We start from the raw sequence: 16,754 nt of genomic DNA, 5'->3' as shown, positions 1-16,754 counted from the left end.
TTAGGGCAGGAGTTCTGAAGGAATCAAGGTGGATTTGATATAAAAAAAATGTGGCAAAGGAAATGGTTAATCCTTGAAAAATGGGTGCTATTTTGGAGGGGAAAAATGGAAACAAGGTCATTTAAGGCAGGAAATACAGCAAATGTTCAAGAAAGTGGTCCGGATAAGAGGGACAGGAGAGCTGAGGGGCTTGTGCAATGCCTCAGAGGTTTAGCGCTCACCTGTCAACAGTGACAGCAAAGGATGCTTTAGTATATAAAGGTGGATGGCATAATGGAGGTGGCGTTTCCCAGAAATTAACTGTTCTTCAGAAAGAAAGATATTTTTGAAAGAAATGGGTCAACATATTACTCTAATAGTACAACCATGAATTATAAAAAGACAGCTGGGAATGAGTGGTCACAATAGGAATTAAAGGGAAAAAGAAGACACAAAATAAATGACACAAGATGAGAATGCATGGAAGGTGTTAATGTTATTGAATGAATGAACATGAAATATATTTTAGAATACAATTCTAGATGCATGATTGTAGTTTTCCTGTCTTTGCTTCCAATCTAGATCAGAGTTAGAACGTGCCTGTCTGTGCCAGCCCCCTGCCTCTTTCCCTTTCTCAGTGTGGCTCAACTTGTCCAGGCTTGGCCTTGCTCGGGACCCCAGAATTACAGCAAATCCTGCTGCTAATTAGGCTTTGAAAACAGTGTGTTCAAGGCCTGCAATGAAGTATTCTTAGCTTACAGAGGATGAACAACATGTTTTAGTTCTCTACATTAAGTGGTTATGTATGCCCATATCATTAACTATGAAATAAAATTAAGAACTCTAACCCAAAATATTCTTTGAAATTTACTCTCTAACTCTTGATAAATTGCACTTGGAAAGTTATCACTTCTAAATACATATGTTTTATTCTACAATAAAAATATGATAAAAATATTATGACTGGTCTTCACAAAGTTCTTGGGTCACTCATAGGTTTTTAGATGTGATTTACAGGAATAAAAGTCAATTAAAAAGTCTTTCTTTCTCCTGTGAAACGCCGGCAGACTTCCCATGGGATGATTCGCCCTGGCCTAGATTCCTGAGCTGGAAAAGGAGCCCCGCTGGCCTCCCTCCCTTCCCTGGGGCTGCCCCTGGTGAGAAGACCCGAGCTGTGTTCATGAGTGCAATGTTGCAACACTTGTCCATCTCTGGCAAAACCAATGTATCAAGAAAAGTTCATTATTATATGGATTTATATAAACCTGTTAAAGAAAATCCCATCCAGAGTGAGATTTTCTTATACTTCTGATATTTTGAGAACCTATTAAAATTTTCTAGGCCCTCAAAAAATTTTGCTTATGATCTCTTGACATCTCATGTTTTAAAATAGATAAAAGTCAGGTCCAAGGATCATGTGTGGTAAAGATGTTTAAAAGGAGGATGCACCAAGTTGCTCATCTAGCATACCCACCTCCCTGCTATAATCCTCCTAGGTACAACAGGTGACTGTTTTATTTACTTTGGAATAAGAGGACCTGAGTTGGCATATGATTTGGTGGGATCATCAAAGTCAAAGGTAATTCAAAGATTGAGATATGCTCTATTGAAACAAGTCACAGATCTGGACACTCTCCCTTTGAAAGTCACATTTTGTAACATTTCCAGCATTCTTTAATGTAATTTACATCTGTGCTCAAAGCCACCCATGCTATTATATGTGGAGGGATCTGACCTGCAGAGAGCTTAAGGAATTGGCCCAGGTCACAGTGTATATTTGAACCAAGGAATTTGAACCAACGAAACTTCATGCTCAGCCTCAGGATTTTTGTCCCCATGCTAGAACGTCTGTGACAATAGTATGGACTCAGGCATGCTCAGCTGGATCCCAAGATATTATCAATAAAAAGCTATTGCAGTGCTGACACTTTGACCCTCCTCTTCAGCAGGTTGCTTCTCCTTATTGAGCAGACCTCAAATTCCAATGTTTCCTTATTCCTGTAGTGGATGAGATACACAAAGGTCCAGCAGCCGGCAGATAAGTGGCTTGCGGGGGCCTCCTCTCCATCTCTTCTCCTGAGTTTCCAGAGGATAAACTAACAGCTAGTGTCCATTACAATCTTACTCTGCCTCCCTTACTCATGTTACCTCCTCTGAGCGTCACATCCAACCTATTATCCCCACTTTAAAGACGAGAAGTGAATACTTACAGAAGTGAAGACACCTGACTAGAGTTGCAAAGAAAAGTAGGGGGCAGAAAGGGGTACAGACTAATTAATGTTGGATCTTAGCCAGGTTCATTTAGCTGCCATTCATTATCTGAACTGAAATCTCCCCCATAAAGAGAAGACTAAGAATCATGGATTACCAGCCTAGCCTTCCTCCTTATATTAATATGATCCTTCTAGAGTTTGGTACATAAATACCCTGGGGATAGATCCAAATTAACCACCACATTTGTCCTGAGAAATTAGGGATATCACAGGAATACCCTCATTTATTTCCAGAGTTGCAAGGAAATCTCAAAAGGCACAGGTTAGTCTAGCTTTGTATCTGGGGCCAAAATAACAATTTTTGTGTCATACTCATACAATCATAATATTTGAATAAATAGTGTATATTTTCCAAGCAAAAAATGTAGAAAAGTTCCAAATGAAAAGCAAAATCCTGTCATTAACCTCCAGTTTCTCTTTCTCAAAGCACATTATGCTCAGTTATAAAAGCTAGATATTATTATTGGTGATCAAAGACCACATATTTTATTATTCCATTTATACTCAATGTCCAGAATAGGCAAATACTTAGCGACAGAAAGTACATTAGTGATTGTGAGGGAATGGGGTGTGACTGCCAATGGGCAGGGAGTTTCATTGTCGGCTGAATGAAAATATTCTAAAATTAGATAGTGATCACGGTTGCACAACTCTCTAAATGTACTAAAACCTACTGAATTGCACACTTTCAATGCTTAGCTGGACGTTATGTAAATTGATGAAAACAAAAATGAAGTTCCCCAAATCTACCATGTCTTCCACATAGTTCCAGACTGTTTCAATGCACAGATCAAGATAATTTTTATGTAGCAAATTGTATGTAAAAATGCAGCTATGTACAGCCCAAATTAATTCTTTTCAATAGTAAAACTTACTGTCTTTTAAATATGTGCTTATTTAACCAGTCTTCTACTAATGAACATTTAAGCTATTATTTCTATTGCTGTCACTAAATTGTTTATAAACAATACTGTAAGAAATGTGAGTGAACTTATTATGTGGAGCACAAGCCTGGCTTTACTTATAAGATACATCAGTGGGTGGGTTAAAAGACATGAACATTTTGATGTATATTGAAACATTGCCTCATTTAAATATTTTTCTTTTACATTTATCAATATGACAGAAAGGTATGTACTAAACTAACTTTATTAGTTTGTTACATTGTATATAATCTTTTCTCATAGACTCTGTATGTTCTTGTATTGTTTTATGCATGTGTGCTTTCATGCTGAAAGTCTGGAAGAATTTTTATCTGATTTTAAATCCGTGTTATTTAAGCTTATATTTATTTTACCTTTCATTCTTTTTTTTTAATTAAATTCAGTTTTATTGAAATACATTCACACACCATACAATCATCCATGGTGTACAATCCGCTGTCCACAGTATGATAACATAGTTATGCGTTCATCACCACAATCTGTCTCTGAACATTTTCCTTACATCAGAAACAACCAGAACAAGAATAAAAAATAAAAGTGAAAAAAGAACACCCAGATCATCCCCCCATCCCACCCCATTTGTCCTTTAGTTTTTATCCCCATTCCTCCACTCATCCATACACTAGATAGAGGGGGTGTGATCCACAAGGTCTTCACAATCACACTGTCACCCCTTGTAATCTACATTATTATATAATTGTCTTCAGGAGTCCAGACTGCTGGGTTGGAGTTTGGTAGTTTCAGGTATTTACTTCTAGCTATTCCAATACATTAAAACCTAAGAGGTGTTATCTATATAGTGCATAAGAATGTCCACCAGAGTGACCTCTCGACTCCATTTGAAATCTCTCAGCCACTGGAACTATTTCATCTCATTTTGCATCCCCCTTTTGGTCAAGAAGATACTCTCAGTCCCACGATGCCGGGTCCACATTCATCCCCGGGAGTCATATTCTGCATTGCCAGGGAGATTTACACCCGTGGGAGTCGGGTCCCACGTAGGGGGGAGGGCAGTGAGTTCACCTGTCAAGATGGCTTATTTACCTTTCATTCTTGATTAATAACTTTTAAGGAGTACTAAACCCTCACTAAAAAATAAACAACAAAAAAATACTAGCACATCTAAACTTCCAGTTACCACATCTCTTTTATCCTCAATATTCCTGGTTTATTTATTTCTAAATCCACATTAATTTTTCTCAAATTATTCTAGTATAGTGGTGGTTACTCTATTCAATAAATATCCATAAATCTTTGATATATTTGATTGAAATATAGTACACACAATTCTTATTTAACCAAGTGTTTTTTTGTGTGTGTGCATGTGTGTTTTTTGTTTGCTTGTTTGTTTTATAATTGATTGCTGAAACAGGGAACTTACCAATTTTCCAGGAATTTTGTTCTAGTATTGTGTTCTTAGAATTATCTCTTCATTTTAATATTCTAATACTTTTCACCAAAATACATCTCTTGTTTTACCAATATTTATCACCTGTTTACAGGAACATAGTGTACATTTAAAATCTGCATCTGCAGCCTCAGATTTTGATAATAAAATAAGTGTTTATTATTATTATCACTGCTGTGAAATTGTTTTATTTTGTTTATTTACTCTGTTCTCTTCTTCAGAAAATAAATGTTGCATTGAATGCCATGGTTTATCTTCCAGTTATATTAATTTTTCTCTTGTTAAGAGAAAAATGGCAAGTCTGGGTTGATCACAAGCCTATCTGTAGGTTATCTGTAGATTTACTGACCTTTGGTTTTGCAAAGCAGTGGAATCTCTTAACTGAAGGCAAATGGTTTTCAGTCAAATAGATTCAGAGTTGTTCAGGGCAGGATGGATGAGCCTGTCTCCATCCTTTAGTGGTGATAGGTGGACTTTGGATTTGCAGCTAATGTGGTGGAGCCTGCGGCAGGGAGGAGGATTTGATGGTGGACCCACAGGAGGAATGCATTTATACCACCAGCTCACTGTAAGTGACACCAACACCTCTGCAGAATTTGGGCTTCCAGGAACCTCCTGATGTGTTACTTTCTGGTGGCGAATTGAGAACTGGAGAGAGCACGTGCCTTCTGTAACCAAGTGTGGGAGAACAAAAATGTCTATGCCCGATATTGCCAGATCCTTGCAATGCATATTTTTCTACAGCTACTGCTTTGTTGACTTCCTGCCTGTCATTAAATTCCTCTCTGAGAATAAACTATGTACCTGTGAATGTATTCAACTATCAAAACCACATGAGTTCAATAATTCAACTGAATTTTTCTTATTATTTCTTGACTCTAACTGCAACATTCATGCCTGTGTTTTCAGCAGCATCAATTTTCAATTTCAAAATTTCACTCCTTTAATATGTTTGTGATTTTATCTTACAATTATTTCATGATCATAAATAGATTACTCTAAATTATTTGTCTTGCATTTTCATCTCTCCTTTGTTCAGTATAACCTACCCCTTTCTCACTGCCTTAACTCCACTTACTCTTTCTGTACAAACCAACAAGATCTCACTCCCTAGTTCCATGTAATTGTGGTATTTGAGTAAACTGGCCATACAAGTTAAATTATATACTGTGCTTCAGAAAATATAGATTTTGCACCAAATCTAATATCTAATTAATGTCTGGCTCTGAGTCCCAGATGCCACACAGATACCCAAAGCTCCAGGGCATGACCAAATCACACGCACACAGCTCAGCATCTCAAAATTTAGAAACAACTGTTACAACTCATGAATAGATGTGACTGCTGTAAGAGTTTATAATCTAGGAACCTTTACGTAAGCCTTCCCCTGATAACCCATGCGCCCACATTCAATTGTCAGGGTTTGCACATTATTATTAGTCCATTAGCAAGGCATTACATTGTTTGTCCTTTCATTTCTGGCTGATTTCACTCAACCTTCTGTCTTCAAGTTTCAATCACCTAGTTGCATATCTCATACCTTCATTCCTTCTTGCCACTCCCTTGTGTAAAAAACATTCTTATATTTGTACATTTAATCACACTCATTGAACACTCTAGGTTTGGCTATGTTATACAGTCCCAGTCTTTATCTTCTGTCTTTCCTTCTGGTGTCATACATGCCCGTAACCTTCCTCTTTCAACTGTTTTCACAGTCATCTTTTTTTCACTGTATTACAATATTGCGCTACCATCACACAGTATTGTGCTATCCATTTCTAGATCTGTACAATCCTCTAGAACATTCTGTGCTCAATCAACTTCAAATGTCTGATATCTTCATTTCTACATCTTCTCCAAACCTCTCATGTCTTTTCCTATCTGTCTGTAGAACCTCCTGTAGTATTTAGTATTTCCTGTTCACGAACGCTCTCAGTGTCTGTTTATCTGTAAATATTTTAAACTCTTCCTCATTCTTGAAGGACAGTTTTGATGGGTATAGGATTCTTGGCTGGCACTTTTTCTCTTTCAGTATCTTGAATATGTCATACCACTGCCTTCTCACCTCCATGGTTTCTGCTTAGAGATCTGCACTTAGTCTTATTGAGCTTCCCCTGTATGTAATGGATTGTTTTTCTCTTGCTGCTTTCAGAATTCTCTTTGTCTTTGACATTTGAAAATCTGATTACTGAGTGTTTTTTTTTTGTAGGTCTATTTGGATCAGTTCTGTTTGGGGTCTGCTGTGCTTCTTGGACCTGTAATTTTACGTCTTTCGTAAGAGTTGGGAAATTTTCATTGATTATTTTCTCTGTTATTCTTTCTGCATCTTTTCCCTTCTGGGACACCTATAACATGTATATTCATGTGCTTCATGTTATCATTCTTTTCCCTGAGAGCCTGCTCATATTTTTTTTTTACACTCTTTCCCCTATCTGTTCCTTTGCGTGCAGGATTTCAAATGTCCTGTCCCCAGTTCATGAACCTTTCTTCTGCCTCTCCACGTCAGCTGTTGTATGTCTCCATTGTGTTTTTCATCTCTTCTATTGTGCCTTTCACTCCCATAAGTTGTGCCATTAGTTTTTTCAAGCTTATGAATTCTTCCATGTGATCACACATTGTCTTCTTTATATCCTTCATCTCTTTCGTCACATTCTTTCTCAACTCACTGATTTGATTTAGAAGATTTGTTTGAACATCTATAATTAGCTGTTTCAGCTCCTGAATCTCAGTTGAGGTGATAGTTTCTCCCTGTGACTGGGCCATATCTTCCCATCTCCTGATGTGGCTTGTGATTTTCCTGATGTGGCTTGCTGTCTAAGCATCTGATTTTCTTGATTGGTTTATTCTGGAGTTTGTTTACTCTCTTTTGCCTAAGGTTCTCTTGTTAGTTGTCTTTGAACTCTTTCTCTTCTTTTTTCTCTCCCAGGCCAGTTGCCAGATTGGTTCTGTCCCTCAGTCTTCCCCCAATATCAGGTTCCCTCCATGGCTTGCCACTGACATGGGAGGTAGGCACTGGGCACCCAGCAAGTTCACTGTGTGTGGTAATACAAATCTGCTCACCTACAGGGTGCTCTGTTTTCCACCAGCTAGCAAGACCTGGGTTTGTTTTGGAGCCCCTCTTTAATATTTGGGTCTTCCCTAGTTCTCAGCCAAACAGAGCCAGGTTTCCTTACAGGGCCTGTAGACCAGCTCCTGTGCTCCTAAGAAAGGGTCTGAGGCATCTTTTAAAATGTATTTACTTTCTTGCACATTCCGGACTATCCAGCAGATGTCACTCTTCGGCAACGTGCTCATCCTCAGAGGATGCTGTGCTTCTGGGCACAGGGTGTCATTAGGTGAGCTGAAACTGTGGGATTCCTCTGCCCTCATTTTGACAGCCAAAATCTGCCTGGGTGTTGGGATCCACCTGTGGCAAAGTACCTCTTCAGTCAGCCCAGCTCCCCAGCTGTCTCCAAGGCAAGGAAATGGCTGCTGCTACCCCAAGGCTGGAGGAAGGGCTTTCAGACCCAGGGCTGGAAGCAGTCTCTGTCCATGTCTCTTCTCCCTTTCTCCCTCACTGATCTGGGACTTTAAATGTCCTCCCCTGTCCACCGGGTCTTCAAACAGTGATGGTATTTTTCTCTGCTGAGAGATTTTTAAATCTGTGTCCCTGGTGGGAGGGATCCTGTCTGCTGATTCTGTATCCCTGAGACTGAGTGAGGTAAGGGTTGAGGACTCACTGGTCTGAAACAGAAGTTTCCTACCTGATATTTCTTCTCTTTCTTCAATTCAGCATCTGCAGGGTCCTTCTCCAGTCCATATCCTCCTACAGAGTTTCAAACAATTCAGAGTGGTCTGTTTTTTTCACTGAAACTCTGGAGAGAAATTTTCAGTAGCTGTTTACATCACCAGGTTGATGATATCACATCTGGTTGTGTCTCTTTTAACAGTTCTGGGAATGGATATAATATCTGACTGGGGAAGATTTCCTTAGCTGGTATTGTAAAACTGAGGGCAGGTAAATTCAGAAGATATGGATTTAGCAGGTTAAACGATATCCAATAATATTGCCTACAACACACATTGTTAATTTGAAATAATGTAGGATAACTGCTAAGCAAAAAGAGATTACTACTCCAATGAATAATGTTAGAAACTGTTGTACCCAAAAAGTAGCTGTACAATTGCTTTGTGAGCTTTACCAAGCAGAAATTAGTCAGTTTTTGGAGTAGGAAATTTCCATTTAAGACAAAATCATTTGTTCTCTGTTGGATTTTAATTGAGACTGGTCTCTGACTTCATGGCATTAAATAATCCTGAAACCTAAACTATCAATAACATATTGCATGATGTCACAGAAGCATCTAAGGGAAGAAAGTGCCGAAAACATTCCAGAATAAAATGGAAAATATTTATGCAGGAATATGCCACTGGGGCAATGTAAGAAGGGACACGTTTTATTCATGTACAGGTAGCCGATTTCTCCTGAGTGACTTGCAGAAGGGCTACAAGGTCCTATGAACATTTTTGTTATGTCCTATAAGCAACTCCCTATTGACCAAAAAGCTGTTTGGTTTATGATGGTGGTTAGAAGGTGAACAGACATTATCCTGTCTGTAATGCTGTCACTCTCATTGACGAGGTGAACGTAAATCGTATCACTGTGCTGAATTACATGACGTGTTCTGTCTTCTGGGTGGTAGCTAATGGCCTGACAAATGGCCAGTGGAAAACTAGACCATTTAAAGGGTGCTTATAAAGGGACAACCATTTAAAAATAGCTATGGGAAATTTAAGGGGTATTAGAGTAGCCAAATATTGAAGCTCATCCTAAAAAACCTCTTTGAACATCAGAAGTTGCTTGGAATCTGTGAGTGGATATCTTGGTGTACTTGCTTAAGGTGATGAACTTTGTGCATGAAATTAATGGACTTGGGGGAATCTGTGGCAACACAGTGATGAGTTCAATTTAGATATGTTCTGCTTGCAACCTCCAAGGCACAAAATGCCATTAGAAATTGTTCTGTCTCCCAAGAAAATAGGAGATTGTTGATAGCCATGGGAAGACTCCCAGGGAGAAGTTCCTGCACAAAGATGGCAAGTCAGACTGATGCTAGCAGCACCTGGAAAATAAAAATGGATCATTCCCAAAACAGAAACTTGTGGGTGAGACTTGCATGTCCAGAGGCAGACACAAACGCTCAGAGTATGATAAAGGACAGGAACAACAGGTACTGTACCAACGGGGATCGCCAAGTAAAATTTCCTCAGACCAAGGAACACAGTTTACAGCTCATAGTGTACAAAAATGAGCAAAGAGATATCATATCCAATGGACATACACTGTTGTGTGTGGTCCTCACAGTAATAGTTGAAGAGAGATTGGAATGGTCAATTAGAATATTTGTTTTCTAATATGGGGGATATAAAAGCATGAAGGGTCACCTTACATGCCTCCCTGAGCGTGACCTTCCATCCAATCTGAAGTTGACTATGGAAGGATCCCCTGTAGATGGACCCTCTACTTTTCTGGAGGTTTGAAGGAAAAAGGGTTGGGAGGATCATACAGTTCTCTCTCATGTCACCTCAACCTTTTATTTTTCTTTTTATCTTTATCACCACAACTTCATTTTTCCTCAATGATTCAGTAGTCCCTGGACCAGGACTGCAACTGGTGGTGCTGGGAGCTGGGATGATCCCTAAGGAAGAAAATGTAAATATACCTTTGAACTTTTATGTTAAAATTCCTAGGGGACTGATAGTTTGGATTGTTTATTCACATCATCTGACTATTGGCATTGACAGTAAATGCAGTCATGTTTTTAGTGGTCAATATAGACCACTAGTTCCATATCTATGTAACTCTGCCCTACTTGAATGGGATTACACTGAGTGGGGGTCAGTAACTAAACTAGTATTGCTTCTGGAATCTAATGAATTATGGAACCTGAAGGGAGTCGTAGGGATCTCCTAAATTTTGTACCAGACTTGAAAGACAAGGTTTATTGCAAACTTCTGATTATGGCAAATTTCTGATTTTCCTGGATTTTCAATTCATTTTCCACTCTCTAACTTATTCCAGAAAGTCAATAGCGAATTTTATGCCCATAATCACTGAAGGCTAAAATCAAGGTGTCTTTTGGGGTCTGTTACCTGCTAGAAACTCTACAAAAGAAACTGCTTCCACTTTCATTCATGTTTTTGGAAGAATCCAGCTCCTTGCCTAGACTGAGGTCTCAGTTTCCTTGCAGGCTGCCAATTAGGACTCACTTGGCTCCTTCAAACCACCTGCTTTCCTTCAAACCTGGCCCGTATAGCTTCAAAGTCAGCAACACTGTGTTGAGTCCTGCTCACATGTCCCGTGTTTCTGACTTCCTCCTCTGCCACCAGCTAGAGAAAGCTCTTTGCTTTTTATTGCCCATGCAATTACATGGGCTCCACTACATAATTCAGGATGATATTCCTATTTAAGGTGAACTGCACCATGAAACACAATCATTGGTGTGATAACTAATCACATTATCATGTTCTCGTGAATAGGGCAAAAATCTATGGTGGATCATTTTCAGAAGTTTTCTATCACAACTACATACATTAATTTTCACAGTCATGATAGAATCGACATTTTTACCATTGTAAGTAGAATGTAGAAATTTATGACAACTTAGAAAAATTTTGTTTCCCATCTGTTTCAGTTGTCTTAATTTTTAATATTTACATCTGTTATAAACCCCATGAAACAGTGCCGTGTATTTTGTGCTTCAGCAACCAAAATATATTGAAGAAATCCAGGAAAAATATTCCATTATATTTACACAGATGTAGCATTTCAGTTGCCATTCTTTCATTGCTGATATAAACAGAATTCTTTCTCGTATCATTTCCCTTCTGTCTAAATAACTTCTTGTAGGCATTATTTTACATTGTGTGTGCTAACAGTGAAATCTTTATTTTACTTTATCCGAAAATTATTTATTTCACCTGCATTCCTCTATTAGTCCCATTATTCTCAAGAAACAGAAACAAAAGAGAAGTTGGCAAGACTGTACTTCACAGAGAATACTCTTATCTAGATTCTCTAACAAAGGGGATGTTGAAGTACTTTGTCTGAATACTCCCAAGTGATTGGATGACTAGATTACCCAAGGAACTAAAGACAATCTTCCTTGGTTGATTTGTGCATGCAGCTGACTGATGGTAATGCAAATCCAATCTACAAAGTCCATTCACAGTAACAAGTAAGCCAGTTTGACCAAACACCTGGACGGGATAACAGACAATTTGATACATTGAATTACCATAACAATTTCTTAAAGCTATTTTTACTCTTTAAGTTTTGGATAAAACATTATTTTCATTCAGCTTTCTAAAGGTTCTGCTTCATTTTCTTCTGTACTGCATGGTTACTGATAGGGCTCTACATTCCTTTGAATCATATTGCTTCATTTTCTGTGTTTGCTTTCAAGATTTTTCTTTGTCTTTGGAATATAGAAGTTATTTTATGATGTGTTATTTCCCTATATCTTTGGTTTCATGCTAGCTAAAATTCCTTTAGCTTCCGGAAATGATAAATGTTTTTCTTTCTCCAAATCAGTAAATGTTTTCTTTCATCCATTAATCCTTTGTTAATTACATTATATATTATTTTATTATTTTATGTTTTTCATTACTCTTTCTCCTTCCTTTGAGCCCCAAGTGATTGGACTGTAAGCCCTTTAGTTTTTGCCCCACAGGTTCCTAAGACACTGTTAATTTTTTTCAAAGAATTGTATATCCCTGTTGAGTTTGAATAATTTCTCTTTATCTCTCCCAAGTATTCTGAAATTTCCTCTTTGACCTCCATTCTGTTTACCAGCCCATATAATTTGTTTCTTTAAAATTCAGTTAATATATTTTTAAATTCCAAAATCCCCATTGATTCCTCCTATTTCTCCTTTTAGTCTTTCTAAGTTCCATTAATTTCAAGAGAGTTTATCTTTACTTATTTGAGCATTTTTACAACAGCTGCTTTAAATTCTGTCTCATATAGTTCCATCATATATGTCACCTCAATATTGAAATTTTCTAAATTCCCTTTACCTTTGTGAGTTGAAGTTTTCCTTTATCTTTATATTCCAAGGAGTTTTGGATTGTACCATACACATTTCAAATGTTTTACAATGTCTCTCTACATCTTTTTTAAATTCTATGGAGAATGCTGAAGTTTTTATTCTCACAAAAATGCCCCCAGTTGTGTTTATGGTGCAAGTTCTGACCAGTCTGTGTTTCAGGCACCTGGACAGAAGGAGTAGTTGAGTTTGAATATTTTACTTCATATTATATGTTTCATTAAAATAGTCCATGATGATTATATGAGTTTTACTTGATTATTTGTTATCACATTCTATAATTGTGCTATACAAAATAAAATTAAAGCACCATACAAAATAAATATCAAGTATGTACAATTGTAATTTATTTTCTTTATTCAAGTGTGTATGGATTTTACACTCTGTCTAACAGATATTTGAGCAAGAACTTCTGTAAATATATTGGAAAATTTTACAAGATACATATTCAAATATTGCTGAATTGGAAAATGTACTTGATGCCATTTTGGCATTTCAAAGTATTTACAGCTTCTAGAAGGGGGCAAAGTCACACAGGAAAAGGCCGTTAAGCAATAAGGACTGAAAGATCAACAGATGAAGAAAGAACAGCGGACACTGAGCACCGTAAGAACACTTCAGTAGTGATGGGGCACTGCACGTAGCTGCAAAGGAGGTTCACAAGGTGGCTGACAGGAAGGGAGAAGGCACTGAATGCTGGGGTTGAACAGCGAGCAAATGTGGAATAAGCAGTTATTGTCATTAATAATTAACCCAAATGAAAGGGACGTCCAGCTTGGAGACAACTTTAAAGAAAGTAACGGGAATACATAGAGTTTAGGTATATTATGGAGAAGATTATATGTTGTTGTTGACTGAAAATTGCACATAATATATGCAGTAGTCCATTGGGACTCTGTTGTTTTCTAGAGTTGACATATTGAGAAAATCAGGTGAAAACTGTGAGCAACCCAGAGTCAGAATGGATAACTCTTTGTTCATAATGAATGCAAGTGTTAAACTTAAAGGAAAAGCATAGCCTAATTTCCACAATTTTAGTCTGAGGAGACAGGACATATTGATGGAAACAATAGAAATTTAGGGTAAACTATAAAAGGATTTATGTACCTTTGTACATGGTAGAGGATGATATTATCAGGTTTTGCCTGTTGACATCAAAACATAATGTGCTCAAATGAATTAGTTATCTAAAATCAGAAATGCAGAAATGTAAGTGCTCTACTTGGTGGTTGGGTAGCAATGAGAATGGATGTGGTCAGAGGAAAAGGGGAAAAGGGGAGAAATATAGAGTAAATGGACACCAAAGTTAAAGAAGAGAAAAAGTGAAAAGAGAATATTAAAGTGGCATATGAATATAAGAATGTAGGCAATTAAGGTAAAGGAAAGTAAAAGGAATACCTACAGATAGTTTTATATAAAGATAGAAATAGAATAAAAGCAGATATAGATACAGATATAAATTACAAATTATATATACATATGTATATACACATACATATATGGTTACATAGATATAGATATAGGAATACTATTGGCCATGGATATGGTCATAAGTAATGTGAGCAGATATCCAACATTTACTTAAAACAGGCCCCTTATAGCAATTTTATTATTTTTATTAGCAGTTTCCTCTTTGACTCCCCCAAATTCTATTTTTGGTTGGCAATATTTTATTTTTTGTAGGCATGGAAATAGATATGCATGCATAGACATCACACTAAGTATCTAAGTCTATGTATGTGTGTAATTGTATGTGCAACTCCTATATAAACATAACTGTTGGTACTATATAGGAATCTAGATATAGGTATCTTCCTATTAATTCTCCCAATTCCTCCTATGACTTTATTCTAAGCAGAGTGCTAACTAAATTCTTTTTGTCAACACTATGCTTGCTATAAACATGTGGTACGACATGAAACCTTTTGATTGCTTCTTTAACCTCTGTGTTTCTCAAGCTGTAGATGATGGGGTTTAACAATGGGGTGATAACACTAGACAGCATGGAGATGAGCCTGGTTCTGCCTGGGGAGTGTTGATTGGAGGAGGGGTGGATGTAGGTAAACATTAATGTGCCATAAAACAGACCCACGACAAGGAGGGGAGAAGTGCATGTGGAGAAGGCCTTGCGTTTCCCTTCAGATGACCGGATCTTTAGGATGGTGGATATGATGTGCATATAAGAGATAAAGGTGATCAGTATGGGAACCGTCCCCAGGACACCTCCTTCCACCAAAACAAGCATCTCTGCCACATATGTGGAGGAACAGGAGAGAGCCACCACTGGTGGGATGTCACAGTAGTACTGGTCCACGCGATGGGACTTGCAGAAGGACAGGCGGAACGTGGACACTGTGTGCAGAAGGGAATTAAGAAACCCTGCTGCCCAGCATCCAGCCATCAGCTGGGCACAGCGTGCCTTGGTCATGATGAGGGTGTAGCGGAGGGGGAAGCAGATGGCCACAGACCGGTCATAAGCCATGACTGCGAGAAGGAAGACCTCGGTCCCTGCCAGGGCCACCAGGAAATAGAGCTGCAAAGCACACCCAATGAAAGAAATGCTTTGCTTCTCAGTCAGCAGGTTCTCAAGAATCTTGGGAATGATAGTTGATGGGCAGAATATGTCTAAGAGGGACAAATTAGCCAGGAAGTAACACATGGGTGTGCGCAGCTTTTTCTCAGTCCCGATGGCAAAGAGAATGGTACCGTTTCCCAGCAAGGTGACCTGATAGATGACAGCCAAAAGCACAAGGAGAGGATATCGCACCTCAGGGAGATTAGAGAGCCCTAAGAGGATAAATTCATCGATGGTGGTGAGGTTGTAGACTTCCATCTCCTCTCTCCACACAGTTCTTTCTGGAGTAAATGGAACCAACATAAATAAGTTAGAATAAAAATCTAGCAGCCTAGTGAAGATCAACACTTGGGAAGTAGTTTGGCTGTGTTTGATGACAAATTATGTTAGTACAAATTTAATTACTGATTTCAAATTATTAGAAATACTGATAAAACATCCCATGCATTTATGATATTTAAGAAATATTCACCCTTGGGTCTTTAACAAGAATGTGAAATTTTAATTTCACCTTAGTGGAACTGATGTTCATCCTTCAGGAAGGATCATTTGTGATTTCACATTTCTTTGAAAGCTGAAGTTCCCTCCCAAACATCTGTGTAGGCACTTACCTTTCCTGCCTTGTAGTTACATCTCCTTGTTTATAGTTTTATGCACTGTCTTATAATTAAGTTCCATGAAGACAGAAAAAGTGTATTATTCTTGATTGTAAATTTTAATAACTGTTGACAAATAATAGGAACACAGTAAAAACTGATATGTCATTGTTCAGTGAAGTGAATGAATAATTGTGTGTTACCTGTTGGAAAAAATGCTCCCATTGGAAAGGAATAAATATGCCAATAATTGCATAACTTTAAAATCATAATATTTTAAAAATAATAATTAATATCTTGTATCCTTAAAAGATGCACCTTAATAGATACTAAATTTAGCATATATAACATAGATGAAATACAGTTTATATTGTCTTCCTGTGAAGCCAATGAGAAACAGACATATTTGCATATATATTATAATTCCTTTCCGCTAAATTTTGTTTGAGAACATTTTGTTAAAAATTTATATATGCTAGCACATATTGTTTTTATTTACCCTTACTTAGCTTCCTAATTACATTTCAGTATACTAAAAGAGACCAATCATCATGAAGTTTATGATTATTTACAAAAATAATTAAATTTATTTGAAGGTCTGCTAATTGATACTTACGTAGAATTTTTTGATACTTTAAAAACTATCTTTACAAGCTTCACATGTGTGTGAAGGCAAATTCAAACAGAAAATATATTTTAAAAATAATGTGTCGAGACAAGTTTAGGGTTCCCCTACACCATTTCTCACCATTTATTTCTTGTACCTGGTAGAAATTTTTCAGGATTTCTTGGTGCAGATAAAATATGTAGCATAAATAATGCAAAGAATAGATAATGTTTTCTTCAAACAAATTGAATTATTATTTTCTGCCGTTTTTATTTTTCCTCAGAA

At 37.4% G+C, this 16,754-nt stretch overlaps 1 protein-coding gene across 1 annotated transcript; it reads right to left on the bottom strand.

The window, feature by feature from the left end:
* Positions 1-14,528: 14,528 nt before the first annotated feature.
* On the bottom strand, positions 14,529-15,524 carry LOC119519803 (olfactory receptor 5V1-like). Its single transcript, XM_037817530.1, has one exon. The coding sequence runs from the start codon at positions 15,522-15,524 to the stop codon at positions 14,529-14,531; it is 996 nt and encodes a 331-aa protein (XP_037673458.1).
* Positions 15,525-16,754: the final 1,230 nt, after the last annotated feature.

The sequence above is a fragment of the Choloepus didactylus genome, chromosome 24, assembly GCF_015220235.1.
Source record: "Choloepus didactylus isolate mChoDid1 chromosome 24, mChoDid1.pri, whole genome shotgun sequence".
Classification (NCBI taxonomy): Eukaryota; Metazoa; Chordata; class Mammalia; order Pilosa; family Megalonychidae; genus Choloepus; species Choloepus didactylus.
Note: the sequence above shows the minus strand (reverse complement) of the source record. Positions and strands in the feature narration are given on the sequence as shown.